Here is a 16,403-nt window from a genome sequence, read left to right on the forward strand (position 1 = left end):
ATCCCACCTATCAGGACAAGCAGATGGCAGCAATTTGCATTTTTTTCTTTCAGCCAGTTTTGTTTTGTCTTTAGCCACAAAAAAAAAAACAACAAAAAAAAAAACACACTTTGCCAGTTCTTCCTTAATAACTTTTCTAAACTTTTCTAAATTAAGTTCAACCAGATCAGAATTAGTAAATTTATGTACATAGTTCACCACTTAAACATTTTGAACTAAGTTCATGGCTCCAACATAAACAAGTTCTCTTTCATTTACCGTATTTCGGTGACGGTGGCAGCAGTGGTAGAAGTTTGTCCTATAACCGGTGGGTTGCTGGTTCAAATCTCCGCTCTATCGCTTTCAGTTGTTGTGTCCTAGGGCTTGAAGGTTCGGTGGTGCCGATTGTATGGCAGCCTCACCTCTGTCAGTGTGTGAATGTGTGTAGAAATGAGTGGATGACTGATTGTAGTGTAAAGCGCTTTGTGGTCTCTGGGGATTTGATAAGGCGCTATATAAGTGCAGTCCATTTACCATTTGAACATAAACATGTACATCAGAATGTCATTCACCAATTAGCGTACTGAATATGTCATCACCTAGCATTAGTAATCGGTTATAAATCTGTTTTATTTTCTCCTGTTGTCTTTGGTTGTATGAAATGTATTTTATAATGACTATATTGCCAAAACAGCTGCTGTCATTCACAAATGTTAATGTTTTTGTCTTCAGAGAGTAAACTTGGAAAACTTCAGATGGAAAAGTTGTTCTTTTAACCCGTTTATCCTGTGAGTGGAGATGGGATTTGACATAAGTCTTTTGTTTTGCCAGTTAAACTGTTATTACACTGTCAAAAACATACAGTAATACAGAAAAAACTGTCATATACTGAAAGCTGAAGTTGTTTTGAAGTTGGTCATTTCCGTCAGACATAATTTTCAACATAAGGGCGTCAAAACACCACAATGTTCTTTTTTAATAAGATTTTGATTCCGCTTTAGCATATTAGCTGAAAAAAAAACCTTCAATCGTGAAAATTAAAGACAATATCTTCACTGTTGTTTTGCCTATACTTATCTGTACTAGGTCTGAGAAAAAAATGAAACAGATTGTCTTCCTCTGCTGCACCTTCTGCCCATAAATAATGAAATTCGGGTGCAAAAAAAGTCAGTTTAAGCTATACGTTTTGGTGGCTGGGGCATGAACTGTTAAAGCAAAGCCGAAATCATTATGGTCCAAACCAAAGGGAGCAGCATGCATTATAAGTCAGATCCTCACAAAGACACCAATTGACCATCTGCTCATCATCTAAACCTCCTCTCTCTTCTGTGTGCTCATGTACTTGGGCACACAAACACACACACACACATACACACACACACAGCCACCACCAAGCTCACCTTGAAGCGAAATGTTGTTCCAAAGTTAGCCTCTGAAAACCATAGGGTGAATCTTTTGTCCTTACACAAATAGAGCGTCATTGAATGATGAGCTGTGCTCAACTCAGGTTCACCAGGTAAAAACAGCATCCTTCAGTTTGAAGTTCTTGGACAATTGAGCTCTTTTAACAAGTTTATGCACAGGACTGCATAAGGGGTGCAAAAGTGAAAAAATATGCCTCGATTTTTGATTATTATTTTACCTAACACTGGTTGGTGAAAATTTTATATATATACAGTCAGTCATTTTCTACCGCTTCTTCCATAGTGGGTCACGGGGGAGCTGGTGCCTATCTCCAGCAGTCTATGGGCGAGAGGCGGGGTACACCCTGAACAGGTTGCCAGTCCATTGCAGGGCAAAACACAAACAACCACACACACTCATTCATACACCTAAGGGCAATTTAGAGAGACCAATTAACCTAACAGGCATGTCTTTGGACTGTGGGAGGAAGCCGGAGTACCCGGTGAGAACCCACGCACTAAATGAAGCACCCTGGGACTTCACGGTGGCGCAGTTGATAGCACTGTTGCAGCAAGAAGCAAGAAAGAAGGTCTTGGGTTCGATTCCCGGTCGGGAGGTCTGCATGGAGTTTGCATGTTCTCCCTATGCATGCGTGGGTTCTTACTGGGTACTCCGGCTTCCTCCCACAGTCCAAAGAGATGCCTGTTAGGTTAATTGGTCTCTCTAATTTGCATGAAATTGTGTGAATGAGTTTGTGCATGGTTGTTTGTGTGTTGCCCTGCAATGGACTGGTGACCTGTCCAGGGTGTACCCCGCCTCTTGCCCCCACGACCCACTATGGAATAAGCGATAGAAAATGACTGACTGAAGCAATCTGCTCTTTTGGTATCTCCTGACAGTGACACAAGGTAGCAACCTTTGTTTTGAGAGGCATAGAAAAGCAACAAGCATCAGGAGATCGGGCCGCCAAGGTCTCCACCTTCGTCCGCTGCCCGATCCTCTTTGCACCGGTCCCTCATGGTTCACCCTGCAAGGGGTTGGGCCAACTGGGGGATGGCCTCGAGTATCTCGTTCAGGCTTGGCCCAGCCGGGTCCCGCGAGAAGCAACCCAGCCCCCAGGTGCTCTCCGACGAGGCCTGGCTCTAGGGTGAGACCCCGGCTCCGCCGTACTGGGCGATGCCACGTGCCTTGATTTTCGGGTCCTCATGAAGGCGTCTTAAACCGCTCTTTGTCTGACCCATTACCTAGAGCCTGTTTGCCATGGGAAACCCTACCAGGGGCATTTAAGCCAAATACAACATAGTCTCTAGGATCATTTGAGCACTCAAACCCCTCCACCCCGTTCAGGTGGCTGATCAAGGAGGGGCTCGGGCTCGGGCATCTACGGGAAAGGTGTTCCAGGCACGTTCCACCAGGAGGAGGCCCAGGGCACAGCCCAGGACACGCTGGGGGGACTATGTCTCTCGGCTGACCTGGGAACGCCTTGGGCTCCCCCCGGAGGAGCTGAAGGAGGTGTCTGGGGAGAGGGATGTCTGGGTGTCTCTACTGAGTCTGCTGCCCCGCGCCTCCCGGATGAAGCGGAAGACGACAACACAGAAGAAGACGAGTAGGAGTACGAGTAGGAGAAAAGCAACAATAGGAAATAGGAAACAATTTAAAAGAAAAATCCAACTGCAGCAGTTCTGATAGAATGGCTCGCTATTCTCTTGCTTTGTTTAGACTGTCCTTGATTTGCATTTGCATTTAATATACAATTTTATTTTTTACCACTTACAGATGCACTGTTTTTTTTTTTGTAATTTAATGTTATACTGTGAAACAGAATAAAAATTTTCAGTGTAAAAAATATTGAGTTAGGGCCTCTTTTTCTATACTACTGTGGAAAACTGGTGATGCAATCAAAGCGGTGAAGAAAAAGCAATTTCCTCTTGAGTGTGTTGTTTGAGAGAAGTACTGGCAAATAACATGCAAAAGTAATAGCAAAGAGAAGACCTGATCTTTTCCAACTCTGAGATGGACACACTCACTCAAATGATACCTCTTATCCTCTGCATGGAGCACTTTCCTATTTATCCACCGTTCTTTCTCTGGCTCTGCTTCTCCATCTCCATCACACTCGCACGGCTGACCCCTAAATGCAATGCCAATTAACATGTCCCAAAATCAACAAATGAAAACCTTTGTAGTCTTTACTGCTAGCAGCTTGGTGTTACAGGCAAACCCTTTTTTTCCAGAATGAAATGTCCTGGAACTTTATTTTGGCGTTCTAAAATTCAAAAGGTCAGAGTTGCTGTCAGTGAAATTGTAGCTTCAGAGCAGCTCCATGAAGAGGTTGAGACGTACATTCATTCCTATCTGGAATGTATAAACAAAACAAAATGCCCTCATGAGAGGTTCTCTGGTTTCATTCTGAGAAAGGAATTTTTATCGTTCTCATCATTCACCGTTGCTTACAGGCCTGTAACCACCTAAAAAAGAAATGAACAATAAGCACTATTTTACACACAACTTCATAATAAACAACGATTTGCATAACAGAGCTTTTATTTGTCAGTTTTATCAAGACAACCTGAGTAACAGAAACCTTTAAATTCTTGAAAACATATATTATGTTATGATTAAGTCCCCTTTGTTACCACAGACCCTAAAAAGCCCTGAAAAACTGTAAAGCAAGTAAAGATTAATGTGCTCTACATCAACAAAGTATTGAATAACTTTGAGCCAAAAGGGAATTATACCCAAACTTTGTGGCTCTCTTTAGTTCTGAGGTTTTCCACCCTCAGAGCCCTTCATCTGTTTTACCATTGTGGCTTACTGTCATCGTTTTTAATATTGCCTTTTTACTTCTAATGGTAACATCTGTTTTATCATTCAAAAGGAAAAACTAATATTGAATCGCCAAAACCATGACAATATAGCACATTTAGCAGCTAAAGAACCAGATATGCTAATTTATAAAAACAAAAAACAAAAAAAACATGGATAAACATTGTTACGTGGTAAAATAGGACTCCTCAGGAATACTAAGTTGTTGCAGATTTATTTATTTTTCCAAGTACTTGCAAAGATACTACGATTGTACAGGTCAACAAATTGCTGCAATTTGAGGGCCTTTGATTGTTCAAAGTAGTCAGATTAATTCAGGTGAGATTTAGGATTTAATGTTTGTACAGATTGTAAACTTACTATATTCGCTGCTAAAATAATATCTGTTAAAATTCAACCACTAAATTCAGTCTGTACTTTGTCATCTGGTAGACTCTTAGACATTTTTAAAGATTCATTTGAATGTAACTTTAAAAAGGCGGGTATAAAGTTGGTTCAACAGGAACCCTTTATGGACTAAATTTTAACATGTGAAACATTCAGGAACAGTGGGAACAATTCAAATTTCTCTCAATACTTTATATAACTTTATGTAACATATTTACAAAGAGAGGTTACAACACATTTTTCTGCACCAAACAGCGAGCACACAGCAGTAACATAAGCAGAAGACTATGGTTATCGAAACATTGGCTTAGATGTTATATCAACACAATAAATTCATGTCTAAAATAAAGTTTGTTGTCATTTTAGCGTTATTTGCAGCTTACTGCTTTGCTGCGTCCGTCGTTTTCATAGACAGAAGGAACTGACCACTTAATCAGATTAAATCTTTCAGCCATTCTTTCTTGATACTGGAAGTGGGAGAAATAGGAATTTCCCCACTGATCTGGGGTCGTCTTGATGATTTAAAACCTTTAGTGTACTTTGTGCCAACATGTATTGTGAAAAGGCGTTTCTTTACAACATCACAACCAGTGTAAACGATTTTAATGATTTTACTCATCACTTTAATAGGAATTATTCCAATAAACACATAAAATATTTCCTTCAAGGCTCAATAGTGCATGTAGTCATAAACGTAAAATTAAGATATATTTTTGGAATAATACATTTCTCTTTTTGTGTATCTGGTCCATCAGCCTTTTACTTTTTCATTGGGTTTGATGAGCATCAGTAGTTTGGAGTGCGGCAAAGACTAGTATATATTGTTGAGGGCAACCGTATATCACTTTGTTATTGGGATAAAACGGAGAACATTCCCATCTGTGGAGGATTAGTCGATATTCAATTAACCCAGAGAGATGGTCATGGCGACTGTTTTTCAATACCTCTTTTTAACTGCACACCCACAGCACACTTAATTAAACTTCCCATTAACAGCATCAAACTAATGTACAAACTGAGACCCCAAACAGCTACGTTAAAACCGGCCTGTCAAGCTTCAGCTGAGCACTGGCACGGCCTAATGTTTCTGCTAAGGCCGTACATACTTTCTGCACGGCTTTTGGAGACACACAGAGAGATTTTGTTTGTTTTGGACGCGGCACAATTATGTGGCCTCAAAGTATTTGTGCAGTTATTGATGTGCATCTGGGACATAACTGTGACCCTTGACCCATAAATTATTCATTTCCTTACATTCCAAGGTTGAGCATCTGGAACACCCATCTTATGAGGCTGAAACCAGGCTGGGGTTGAGGCTTCATATAAGAAAGATGTTACATTATTCAGAAAATTAATGCCCTTTTTGTGTCCAGAAGCATTTATCCTGCTCTTTGTGTTGCTATGGTGCAATTTTACTTTGCCAATCAACTATAAATCACGGGCGGGGTAACATTCGGGGGCAGGAATGTCACCCCGCAGGAATATCACTGTCTAGACAGTGATAATAATCTGCTAACATGCGATCAAACATGACAGTTCCTCTGTTAAAAGCAATAACTGTCATGTGTGGAAATGGATGATAAACAAACTGAAAACATACAGACAGACAGTGAACATAGATATATACTATAAATATACTAGAGGAAGAGGATAGGAAAGAAAAGCTATGATATTTATGAAAAAGAAACACTACTGGTAAAATCTGTACAACTAGCTCATATAATCTTGTTACAACCCATCTTTAAATGCTGTTGTGAGTGTATGGATGGTATTACTGGTCAGTCCACATGTTGGGTGTAAAATACACTCAACAACCACTGGATATACTGCAATGAAAGCTGTATTAGAGATACGCCCTGTTGCATTCGTGATCTCTTCGTTTTTCCCCTATGAATGCCTGCAAATTCATGTCTTTGACTTTGGATTAAATATTCTGACAACGCCCTACACAACTCTTTGATTCTGAGCCAGCCTCCCTGTGAATAGAGATCTGTCTACCAGGTGCTTACTGACATGCCACTGCATTAGGCCCTGGTAGCAAAAAGGTGACACTGGTTGTTTTTTTCCACAGAACTGGCTTCAGTCCTAATTCATAGGCAGTGCTTGTTTAGCACTGTTTTTTGATTGATTTTGAACAACAATGCATCAAAAACAGCTTCAAGTCATACCTCTACATTTCATGCCTTTATTCCTTCCTACTTCCATTTTCTACCCATGTCTTTAAACTATTGACTTTTCTGTTTATTTTTTATTGTAGTTAAGTATTTTAATCAATTAAGTAGATAATTGGTCATAAATACTCATATCTCATGTAATTTACATCAGTTGTACATCATAAACTTTTTGTATTACACTATTATGACCCCTGATCAAACCAAAATACCTATAAGTAAATGGACTGAACTTATATAGCGCTTTTTCAGTCATACAGACCGCTCAAAGCGCTTTACACTAGAGCCACATTCACCCAATTGCACTCACTAACGCTCACACATTCATACACGATATGCAGATCGGTAGTCAACTTGAGGTTAAGTGCCTTGCCCAGGGGCACATCGACATATGGCAGGAGGAAGCTGGAACCCACAACCTTCTGATTGCAAGACAACTAATCTTCCTACAGAGCCACAGTTGTCTGTGCAGATAGATAGTATTTATTGTAGTAATATTAACACACTTCCTTACAGTAGACTATGAGTAAATAAACTGAATTTCTATATGGATTTTCTAGTCATACCAACCACTCAAAGCACATTCACCCATTCACACTCACAAACACGCACACATTCATACACCGATATTCAGATCGGTAGGGAACTTGGCCTCTCCCAGGGGCACATCGACGTGTGACAGGAGGAAACTGGAATCGAAACCAAAACATGTGGAATTTCTAGACGACTACTCTTCCCTCTGAGCCATGGTTACAATGCTGTGTAGAAAATAAAGAATGACTTTAATTCATCAGATGTCCAAGTGTGTCTAGAACATCTTCCTGGAAGGTGGTAGGTTTGAAACCTTCTACTATAAATGTCAGCTTTCCTTCCAGACATTTTTAGGTATGAAATGGTGCCAGAATTAAAAAGGTAAGAAATGGCAAAGGAGCAAAAAGTCCAGCACCCATCAAAATCCAATGTTACAGTAGTGCCCACAATTTACTGGACTATTACTATAAACATATTCATCATTTGGTTCAAGGCACCCTCAGCTAAACAGTGTTTAAAAATGTTTTGGCGTAGTGCTGTTGTGAGCATTGTTGCCTTGCTGCAAGAAGGTCATTGGTTTAAATCATACTGGGACCTGTTGCATGTTCTCCCTATGTGGGTGTAATAGTTTGTCGTAAGTGTTTGCCCTATGATTGACCAATGAACTGTCCAGAGTGTTACCATGCCTTTCAGCCAAAGACCAGAAAGGCGTCAGATTCTTGAGACCCTAAATAACAATAAATAAATTATCATATTTCTGGTGTTATAATGCAACCACTCAGGTAGTAAATGTTTGCCAATGGACCACTTAAATATTATAAATTGCTTTTCTAAATCCGGCTTGAAATCCATGTGAGTAACTCCTGTTCTTTGTGTTGTTTATAAGTGCTAGACAATGGAAATATGGTTGGCCTTGAAAAATATAATTTAGAACACCAAACATCAGTTAGAACAGCATTTATAACATAAGTAATGATCTTTAACATTAATAAAAAGGTGAATTACAACAGGAATCACAAGGCCTCATTGTCTGTCATCCTCATCCTGTTACTTTTAACAGGACCGTAGGAAATGCAGGTTGACGGACCACATTAGACTGCTTTCACAATAGCTGTTTTCTATAAATATTTTAAAAACTCTTTGCAACTTAAATTATAAACATAAACAGTACTTAGAAATGTTGCTTGAAACATCACATCTAACTGCTATTTGCTGTGCTGTTTGCAAGAAAAGATCGGAAATTGATAGTTACAGCTGACATTGTAAGAAGCATTTAAAATACCAAATGTCATTTAGAACAGCATGTATCTCTTGAACTGGTACTATTAAGAGATTTTACCAATTCTCAGCTTTAGCTTTAGTTAAAAAAAAAAAAAAAAATCAAAAGGTTAATGGCAGAATATACGCTGCACAAAGCTAATTTCACAATTGCTGCTTTTACCAATTTTTTAAAACAATGTTTGCAAATTAATTTATAAACATAAACAGTGTTGCTTGAAAGTGCTCCTGTTTGCTGGGCTTTTCATAAGTACCAATAAGAAACCAGATACCACCGTTAGCATTATTAAAAGCATCAAATCACTAAATGTTCTTTAGAACTGCATTCACAATCTAGGCTGGTAATATTCATACATCTTTTTGCAGTGACAGCTCACATTGACAATGTGGATGAATGGGCTCCGTACAGCTACTGTATTTCCGCAATCAGTGTTTCCAAATAAATTTATAAACACTGCTTGCAAAATAATTTTTAACCAGAAACTGCATTCATTAGCCCTGCTTGAAACTGCATGTGTAATTGCTATTTGTTGTGCTGGTCATAAACACCAAACAAATGTTGGATATTCCAGTTGCCATTGTAAAAAGCATTCAAACACAAAACTTCATTTAGAACTGCATTTACAACATAGAAAGACAATAATGATAATCTGTACTTATGAGAAAATGCCTGCGTTGATAAAGTGCCTCTCTGCACTGTGATCATGTATAGAAACTGAGAATGTATCCAACTGAGATTAAATTTCTGGAAGAAAGATTTTTAGTAATTTAATAGCATTTTTGTGTCTGTTTTACTGTGTAGAAAAAACTGTTCATAGCAGTTAAGAAATTGCTTTAGCACCAACCTTTGTTTAGCACTCGAGGTAGTTTGTTGAAAAAGAGCAAATGTGTCCTTTAAAGACAAACTTGCTTGATCCCTCATGTTGTCCTGAATACACTTGGTCCTTCACTCAGGACAGATTTGCTGATGAAGGGCCTACCTGTGCCAAACTGTTCCCTTGACAATATTGCTACGGGCAGCCAATCCCCCTGAAAAATAAAGCAGCTCATGAAAGACTGAAAGAACTAGATAATCTTGTAGATACATGCAGCAGAAATTAGCTTCCGCTGAATGGATGACGGGCAGGATAGGGATCATTTAATACGGCTCAGGTTCTCTCTTCAGGAGACAGTCAGGATGCCCTCTGTGTGAGATATTTTGGGTAGGTCCGGTAAGAAACCCTAGTGCTGACCCATTAAACAGGGTAGATCTTTTATTTCCTTCAGATGACCTAAAGCACATTTTTACCAATGTTGTCAATGAACATAGAGAGCACTGTGTACATGAGTATTGTTTTTTGCACATACCAATACTTTTGAGTTGTTGTGCTCTTTATAGAGGAACACAAGAATGAGAGTCTGATATTAATTAACAGCATTTACTTAGTCATACTATTTGTTTTAATGACCAGCATTCAGTTGACAGTTTAACCCCTTCTAGCTTACCCACTGTAGTTTTAAATATCTTATAATAATAAGAGTGATGGGGGGCCCCCTTCCTTTTGATTGTCCATTTTTCCAGCATTTCCAAACAGTCATATGTATCTTTGTTCTACGTGTATTAAACGTGTGGTACCCTTCTTTCAGGCTCCATCATTGGATGCCGTGTAAATATTAACCCTGTGCTGTTATCACCTGAGCTGAGGATCACAGGACTTGACTGATGGGTCACTCATCCGCATCAGCTTCTCACCGCAGCCCCAATCTGTTTTTCTTCGGAGGAGGAGGAAATGAAAATGTCAAATGTAGATTTGAAATTGTGACGGCTCAGCAGTATTTAAGGATGTTTTGAGATAAGACAAGCAGTATACGCCACCAATGTAGCCTTTTGTATGTGTGCTGGACCTTTATAACAATAAAGATAAGGACTGAAGGCTGTGGTGTTTGTTTTCTAAGCCCACAGATAAGATGGAAAATAATCCCTCCAATTGTTTTTGATCAAAGGAGGAAAACTCTTCTATGTTCTCGCCGTTCTTGGCTTGATTGTAATTCTTGAGGCCTCTTCTTTTTGTATTTCCCCCTTTATGGAGCTGAGCCTCTGTCCTTTCCTTAAGTTTGCTGTGTGTTGAAATGCTTTCCCCTTGGGTGCCTTGTGCCAGCCCCCTTCCCCTCCCACCGATGTGGGGGTGAGCTTTCCCAGGACAAAGAGATGGATGTATAATAGAAAGAAAAAGGAGGGGAAGTAGAGACAAAAAGACAAGCAGGCGTGTGAGTGAGAGGGGAGGAAGGGTAAAGTGGGAGCACATGTGAAAAGGTACAGAGGGCTTTACAAGCACTTGTCAAAAGGTTTAATACTGCTACCAAGCTTTGAATGTAGCAGCACAGAGAGAAAAAGAAGTAGAGAGAAACAATCTGTACTTTTTCCTCCACTACAGACTCAACTGTTTACTCATTACAGGCTCTGCAGGGTGTGGAATTTGCAGCATACGGTGTAGTTGGAGAGTTGCTGGAGAGCTACCCCCCGTCCCCCCACCACATGGTACAGTCCATTTAAAAGGGTGCATGTCATCTCGTTGTGTGCAGGGTCCTCTCAGAGAGCAGCTGCTCACAGCACATTCTGCACGGCGGGAATGTTCGCCTTCCCTCCGCCTGCTGGGCTACATCTCCTCTCCTCCTCCTTCGTCTTCTTCTCCTTCTCCCGTGCTCTGTCCTTTTCTTCCTCCGTTGCCCTCTTCAAGCACATGCTCTCTCTGTCACTCTAGACGTTGTTCTTTTATGCACTAACAGGTAGAGATTCTCTACCCACAGCTCAGTCCAGCTGAGAGGAAGGACCTTAGTATGTTTTTTTATGTGCAAAGTAAACATTAAGAAAAGAAGTGCAGGTGGAGTGGGAAGAGGAGGTGTTGGTGGATGAGAAGAGGGTGTCAGCTTCACCCCGTGTAATGCTCCTGCTGACACCATGCTACTCTGTGTGGATTTGCTCCTCAGGGGAAAATCCTTAAAATGATGGAAGACAACAAGCAGCTGGCACAGAGGATCGATGGGGCCATCCAGTCTGCAAGTCAAGAAGTGACCAACCTCCGATCTGAGCTCTCCGCAACCAGCCGCAAACTGGCAGAGCTGGGAGCCAGCAGCCCCCCTGCGCTGGAAAACCACCTCCAGCACAACCACCACGAAGACAGCCTCCGCTACAGGGGTGAGTGTCACAACACAGCAACTAGAACGCTTGTACATGCATGTTGTGGCAGTGAGAACATGAACATATGTGGAGAATTTTTCACCACTTTTCCTCAGTTGATTCATTTTCCCTTAAACTCAGCATGGACATGACAGTGGAAAAGGAAAGGAGGGCAAGAGGCAGGCTCAATGTTGTTATTAGACAGGAGGGGTTGGGGTTAGAGAGCGTGGGCTGGAGTCAGTCAGAGTTTGGTTTCCCAGGCAGCAGCTGGGCTCTTCTGGGGCTTTCCTCCCTCCAGATCTCCATGTCCAACTCATTGCTCAAGTTTGGCAACGGGTCTGTAAAGAGAAATCATGCTTTTGGCACAGAAAGTGGATGTCAGTATCTAAGCAGGAGGCTGGTAACACCATGGCATTGTCATTTAGTTGTAAACAACCATGAATGATTTAAAATAGGTGGAGCTGAGAAAACAAAGAGTGTTATAAATGTATCGTTCAAGTTTTTTTCTGTACATTGCATTTTTTCAAACAAGTTTGTGTTTCTTAACAGATTCTAGTTTCTTCTCTGTATCTGATATCTTGCCTTCAACAATGATTCATACTAGTTTTAATAAATCATTGTCTGAAATACAAGATTTTCTTATCTTCTTAGCATGCGTTTTATCCAAAAGAACAAAATACAATGACTGTACCGAAATGTTTATTGAATTTTCATCTGGAAGGATTTGTTTGCTGAAGAATTATTGGGCTGACTGTCTCTGGCTGCTTTCTGCTTTAAATTTGTTAAACTTGTTTGAGATATTTGTTGTTTGAGATACTGAGATAACCTCCAGCAACTCACTATCATACTTCAGTAACTGCTTGACATTTTTGTTGTTGTTGTTGTTGTTGTGGCTGTGCACATGATTTAGACCTTTCTGCGATACTTTCTGATTTACAGGAACTACAACTTTATTTTAACAGAGTACTTCCACTAGCCATAAGATTATAACTAGACTTCATGACACATCATATAGTAATGTTCTGTATTCTGACACATTTTATCAGAATCAGCATTAAATTCATCATCAGTTTGAGCTACAGAAGCTTATCTATTGGATTGGACCATACGGGAAAGCCTTCTCTCCCCACGTGCATCAATTATCTGGTTGCCACTTCTCTTCTGTTCCTTCCTCGGGCCACTTTTTAAAAAATACAGACCACTGGAGATGTGGAACAGCCCACTAGAGCTGTAGTATTAGAGATGCTCTGAGCCATCCATCTACAAATTTAAATTTGGCCCTGGGTCAGCCTTGCCTAAATTTCTAGACTTGTTAATTTTTTCTGCTTCTTGCACATACATTTTCAGGAAACAATGTTAATTTGGTCTGTAATATAGTTTGTCATCCACAAACAGATACCATAATGAAGAGATAATCATTGGTTATAATGTTGTACCTCATCAGTGTAAACTGATATCAGGAACTATGAGCTAATATAATCCGTATTTCTCTTGAGGTCGAGCAGTATGCAGTGACAGCTATGTCTGAAATATCCTATAGAGATACACAGAATTACTGCAGATACCTTCTTTCCATGATCTCCTTAACTTTAATCAATCTCTTTAAGTTTACTTGACATTTGGGCATGCTAAACGTTTCCACGCAGCCTAACCATGTATTGACCATTTGATTTGACTGTATTTCTATGTCATTTAGAGATGGGTTGCTAAATATACTGAGTATGCACCAGAATGCCACTAGTCAATATAGCTAATAAGTATTCTGTTAATATAAAGGTTATACGAGCATTGGATTATTCACTCTCAGGAAACTTTCAGAGCATTTTTTCTAATAAAGTTGAGGTTCCAGGTATCAGCGAGACGATACTCTTTAGATTCAGATGCACTAACCTGAGTTGCAGATTACCTGGTTATGGGTTTGTATGGTTAAACAACACACATTAGTCTAAAATACATGACAACTGGGTTGTAAAAGAAAAAAGCATATAAACTTACTGGGAATGGACAATCAACAATTATCTTGTTACAGCAGTTACAACAGCACTTGGTAGTTGAGGGTAAATACATGAAGTAGATGTTCTGAATGCAAAGTAAAGTTAGCAAGTGCAAGGTTTCATGCAGTTTGACTAGGACTGAATAACTGAATGGGTGGATCATAGTGTCTCCAGTGGTCAAGACATTCCACACGTCGTCCAAGAAATTAAAACCTTGTGTACCACCCACATTTTCACTGCTGGCCAAGGCTCGTTGATGTATGTAGGGAGGAAGAAATTGCATAATGTATGCTATGTTTGAAATGAAGGTGTCAGAATATGGCATCTAGTGCAGTATGATACTTAGGGTCCAGCTTAGCTGCAGAGCTGCCAGGGTCTGTTGCTGCCTGGTCAGATCAATTACATTATTTTAACCTACCTGGGTAGTAAAGTCAGTGGTGGGGAGCAGTGAAATGTTCTGACCAATATTTGTTTAAAAAATAATGTAAACCAGACATGAACCAGAAGATTGAATTAGACTATTATTGAAAAGCTCAATAGTTATTTTAGTAACTTATTTCACTAAGTGAGACACATTAAATAGATTAAACACAGACTGAAGGTATGAAGCCTTTATTTCTGTTAATTATGATGATTTTCCGCAACAAGAAATGAAAACATGACATTAAAGATAAAAATATCACATCAGACCAATAAAAAAAAAAATAATACAAAAATGTGGGTTTATATGTTTAATACCTGCTTAAAGGTTCTTATTTTCAAAAGGTGCTTTGATTGAGACAAACAAGCTTCATCGGAAAGCATATTCCTATTTCCTGGGATGTTCATGTAATCTTGGAAATTTTCTGGATCCAGATCACATGAAGCATCCATATAATGGCAAAAATAATATTAATATAATTGCTGCTAAGCAAATCACTCAGTGCTGGTCTTTCTCAGATATGTAACCTTATACCATTTGGCAGTTTACACTGAATGTGGCTTGACTGTATTATATCAAGGATGGAAATGGATTGTATGTAATTGAATTATAGTCTATTTAATAGGTTTGATGTCATTGTTTATTTCTGTTTATAAGCTGGATCTGCTTGTCTTTTAAAGGGCCTTTAGATGATAGCTTTTATAGAGTCAAAATGGATCTATGTTTAAGTGCCTATAATGTTATGGCTGATAAGGTTTTTTGAACATTAATGGTGTGGATAAAAAGCTAGCGGTGAACCTCACTACCCGTCTACCTACAGTGTATTAACTGAACCTCCCGAATCAAATAAGAAGAAGAACCATGTTTCCTTAATTACTGCGAGATTAAAGTTGGTCTAAAAGCTTCCAAACTCTTTAGGTTTGAAATAACTCAGCTGGGTTGAGTTATCTGTTGTCCATCACTTTCTCTCCCCCTCTGCGTCTTGTTGGATCTTTAGTAACAGGCAGCCTGACATTCCCACATTCCTGAATGTCAGGCTAGTGATGTCATACTTCCTGTTCCCACAGCCCTGGCTGGCTCCCTCCGCCAGGTGACGGATGAAACCAAACACAGCTACACAATCCCCTACCTCGTCCTGCAGAGATTTCACCTGGTCTGCATTAACTTTAGCTTTGAAGATTATTTAACTTTTAAGATTATTCACCTTCATGATGACAGTTTTTTGTTCTGCATCTCCGTGTAAACCAAGCTGTTATTTTGTTGTATTGGTTGGAACAAGTATCAAAGCAGTATTATTTTTACATGCATGAAGAGACTTCCTACATTCATTATACTGTCCCAAGGTGTAGCTGCATTTTAAGCTCCCTAGTGGGACTTTCATAATAACTCAGACAGATGTCCAACAAGGCCATGAAGACAGTGGTTGAGCCTGCTGTTCTTGTCACCAGTGCACTCCTACTTAGATTATCAAAAAAAATCTGTCTCTAGACCCACAACTTCCTCATTGTTTCACTGTTTTTGTTGATTTATTGTCATTTTAACTACAACCCTGTATACAAGAGACTGTTACTAGCAGTGTCTTTGGATGAGTGATGGAGCAGTTCTGCCTTCTTTTATTGAACTTATTGACAGTAATTTATTCACTGCTGCAGCAATTGCTTCATTTCATTAGTGTATCTTCCTCTTAATCTATCACACTGATGTCAAGTCCATGCTTAAGATTCACAAGTGACACTAATGTTTGCGCTCCTGTTATACACTTCCTCAGAAAGGAAACCGCTTGAAATTGTTGTGTCCTCTAAAATCCACACGCTCTAACCTTACAAGTCTGTACATTATTAATTCCCGGTAGATTAATGCCTTGCAGTCAGTCAGTAGGACAGAGCTGATCAAAGACTCATGAGAGTCTGCCAATAGTGAACCATAAGCCTTGCGGAAACACAGCCATGATTACCAAGTGAGACAGCATCACGTAAAAGCACGGATGCTTTATAACATCAGTGAAAGCAGATGTACAGGGAGGAAAAATACCTTTACTGCAAATAATTTACTTGTTGCTGTGAATCACAGTTGCTTACATTAAGACCACAACCATGAGCTAGTGGTTTCAATTGTTTCAGCATAATTAGTGATGCTCTAATTAATCAGCCAGTGACTGAAAAAAGACAGTTTTCCATTGATCACCACAGATTGACTTTTTTTCTGTTCATTAAAAGCTTCAAAACAGAAAACATCCCACCTTTTTTCAAACTTTA

The 16,403-nt window shown here is 39.6% G+C and overlaps 1 protein-coding gene across 8 annotated transcripts in view; it reads left to right on the plus strand.

Annotated features, from left to right (window-relative positions):
• The window catches only part of kaznb (kazrin, periplakin interacting protein b), a 179,563-nt gene that overhangs the window by 65,377 nt on the left and 97,783 nt on the right, over window positions 1-16,403 (plus strand). For 6 of the 8 annotated variants that reach the window (XR_007035390.1, XM_047347389.1, XM_047347380.1 and 3 more), the window contains exon 4: window positions 11,544-11,751. Coding sequence is in view for 7 of the 8 variants with exons in the window: in XM_047347389.1 (XP_047203345.1) it covers window positions 11,544-11,751 (208 nt within the window). In the remaining variant the exon portion in view is untranslated. Of the gene's footprint in view, window positions 1-11,076; window positions 11,095-11,136; window positions 11,752-16,403 lie in introns of those variants that run through there. The other 2 variants (XM_047347382.1, XM_047347383.1) reach the window with 2 other exon arrangements.

The sequence above is a fragment of the Girardinichthys multiradiatus genome, chromosome 20 (genome assembly GCF_021462225.1).
Source record: "Girardinichthys multiradiatus isolate DD_20200921_A chromosome 20, DD_fGirMul_XY1, whole genome shotgun sequence".
NCBI lineage: Eukaryota > Metazoa > Chordata > Actinopteri > Cyprinodontiformes > Goodeidae > Girardinichthys > Girardinichthys multiradiatus.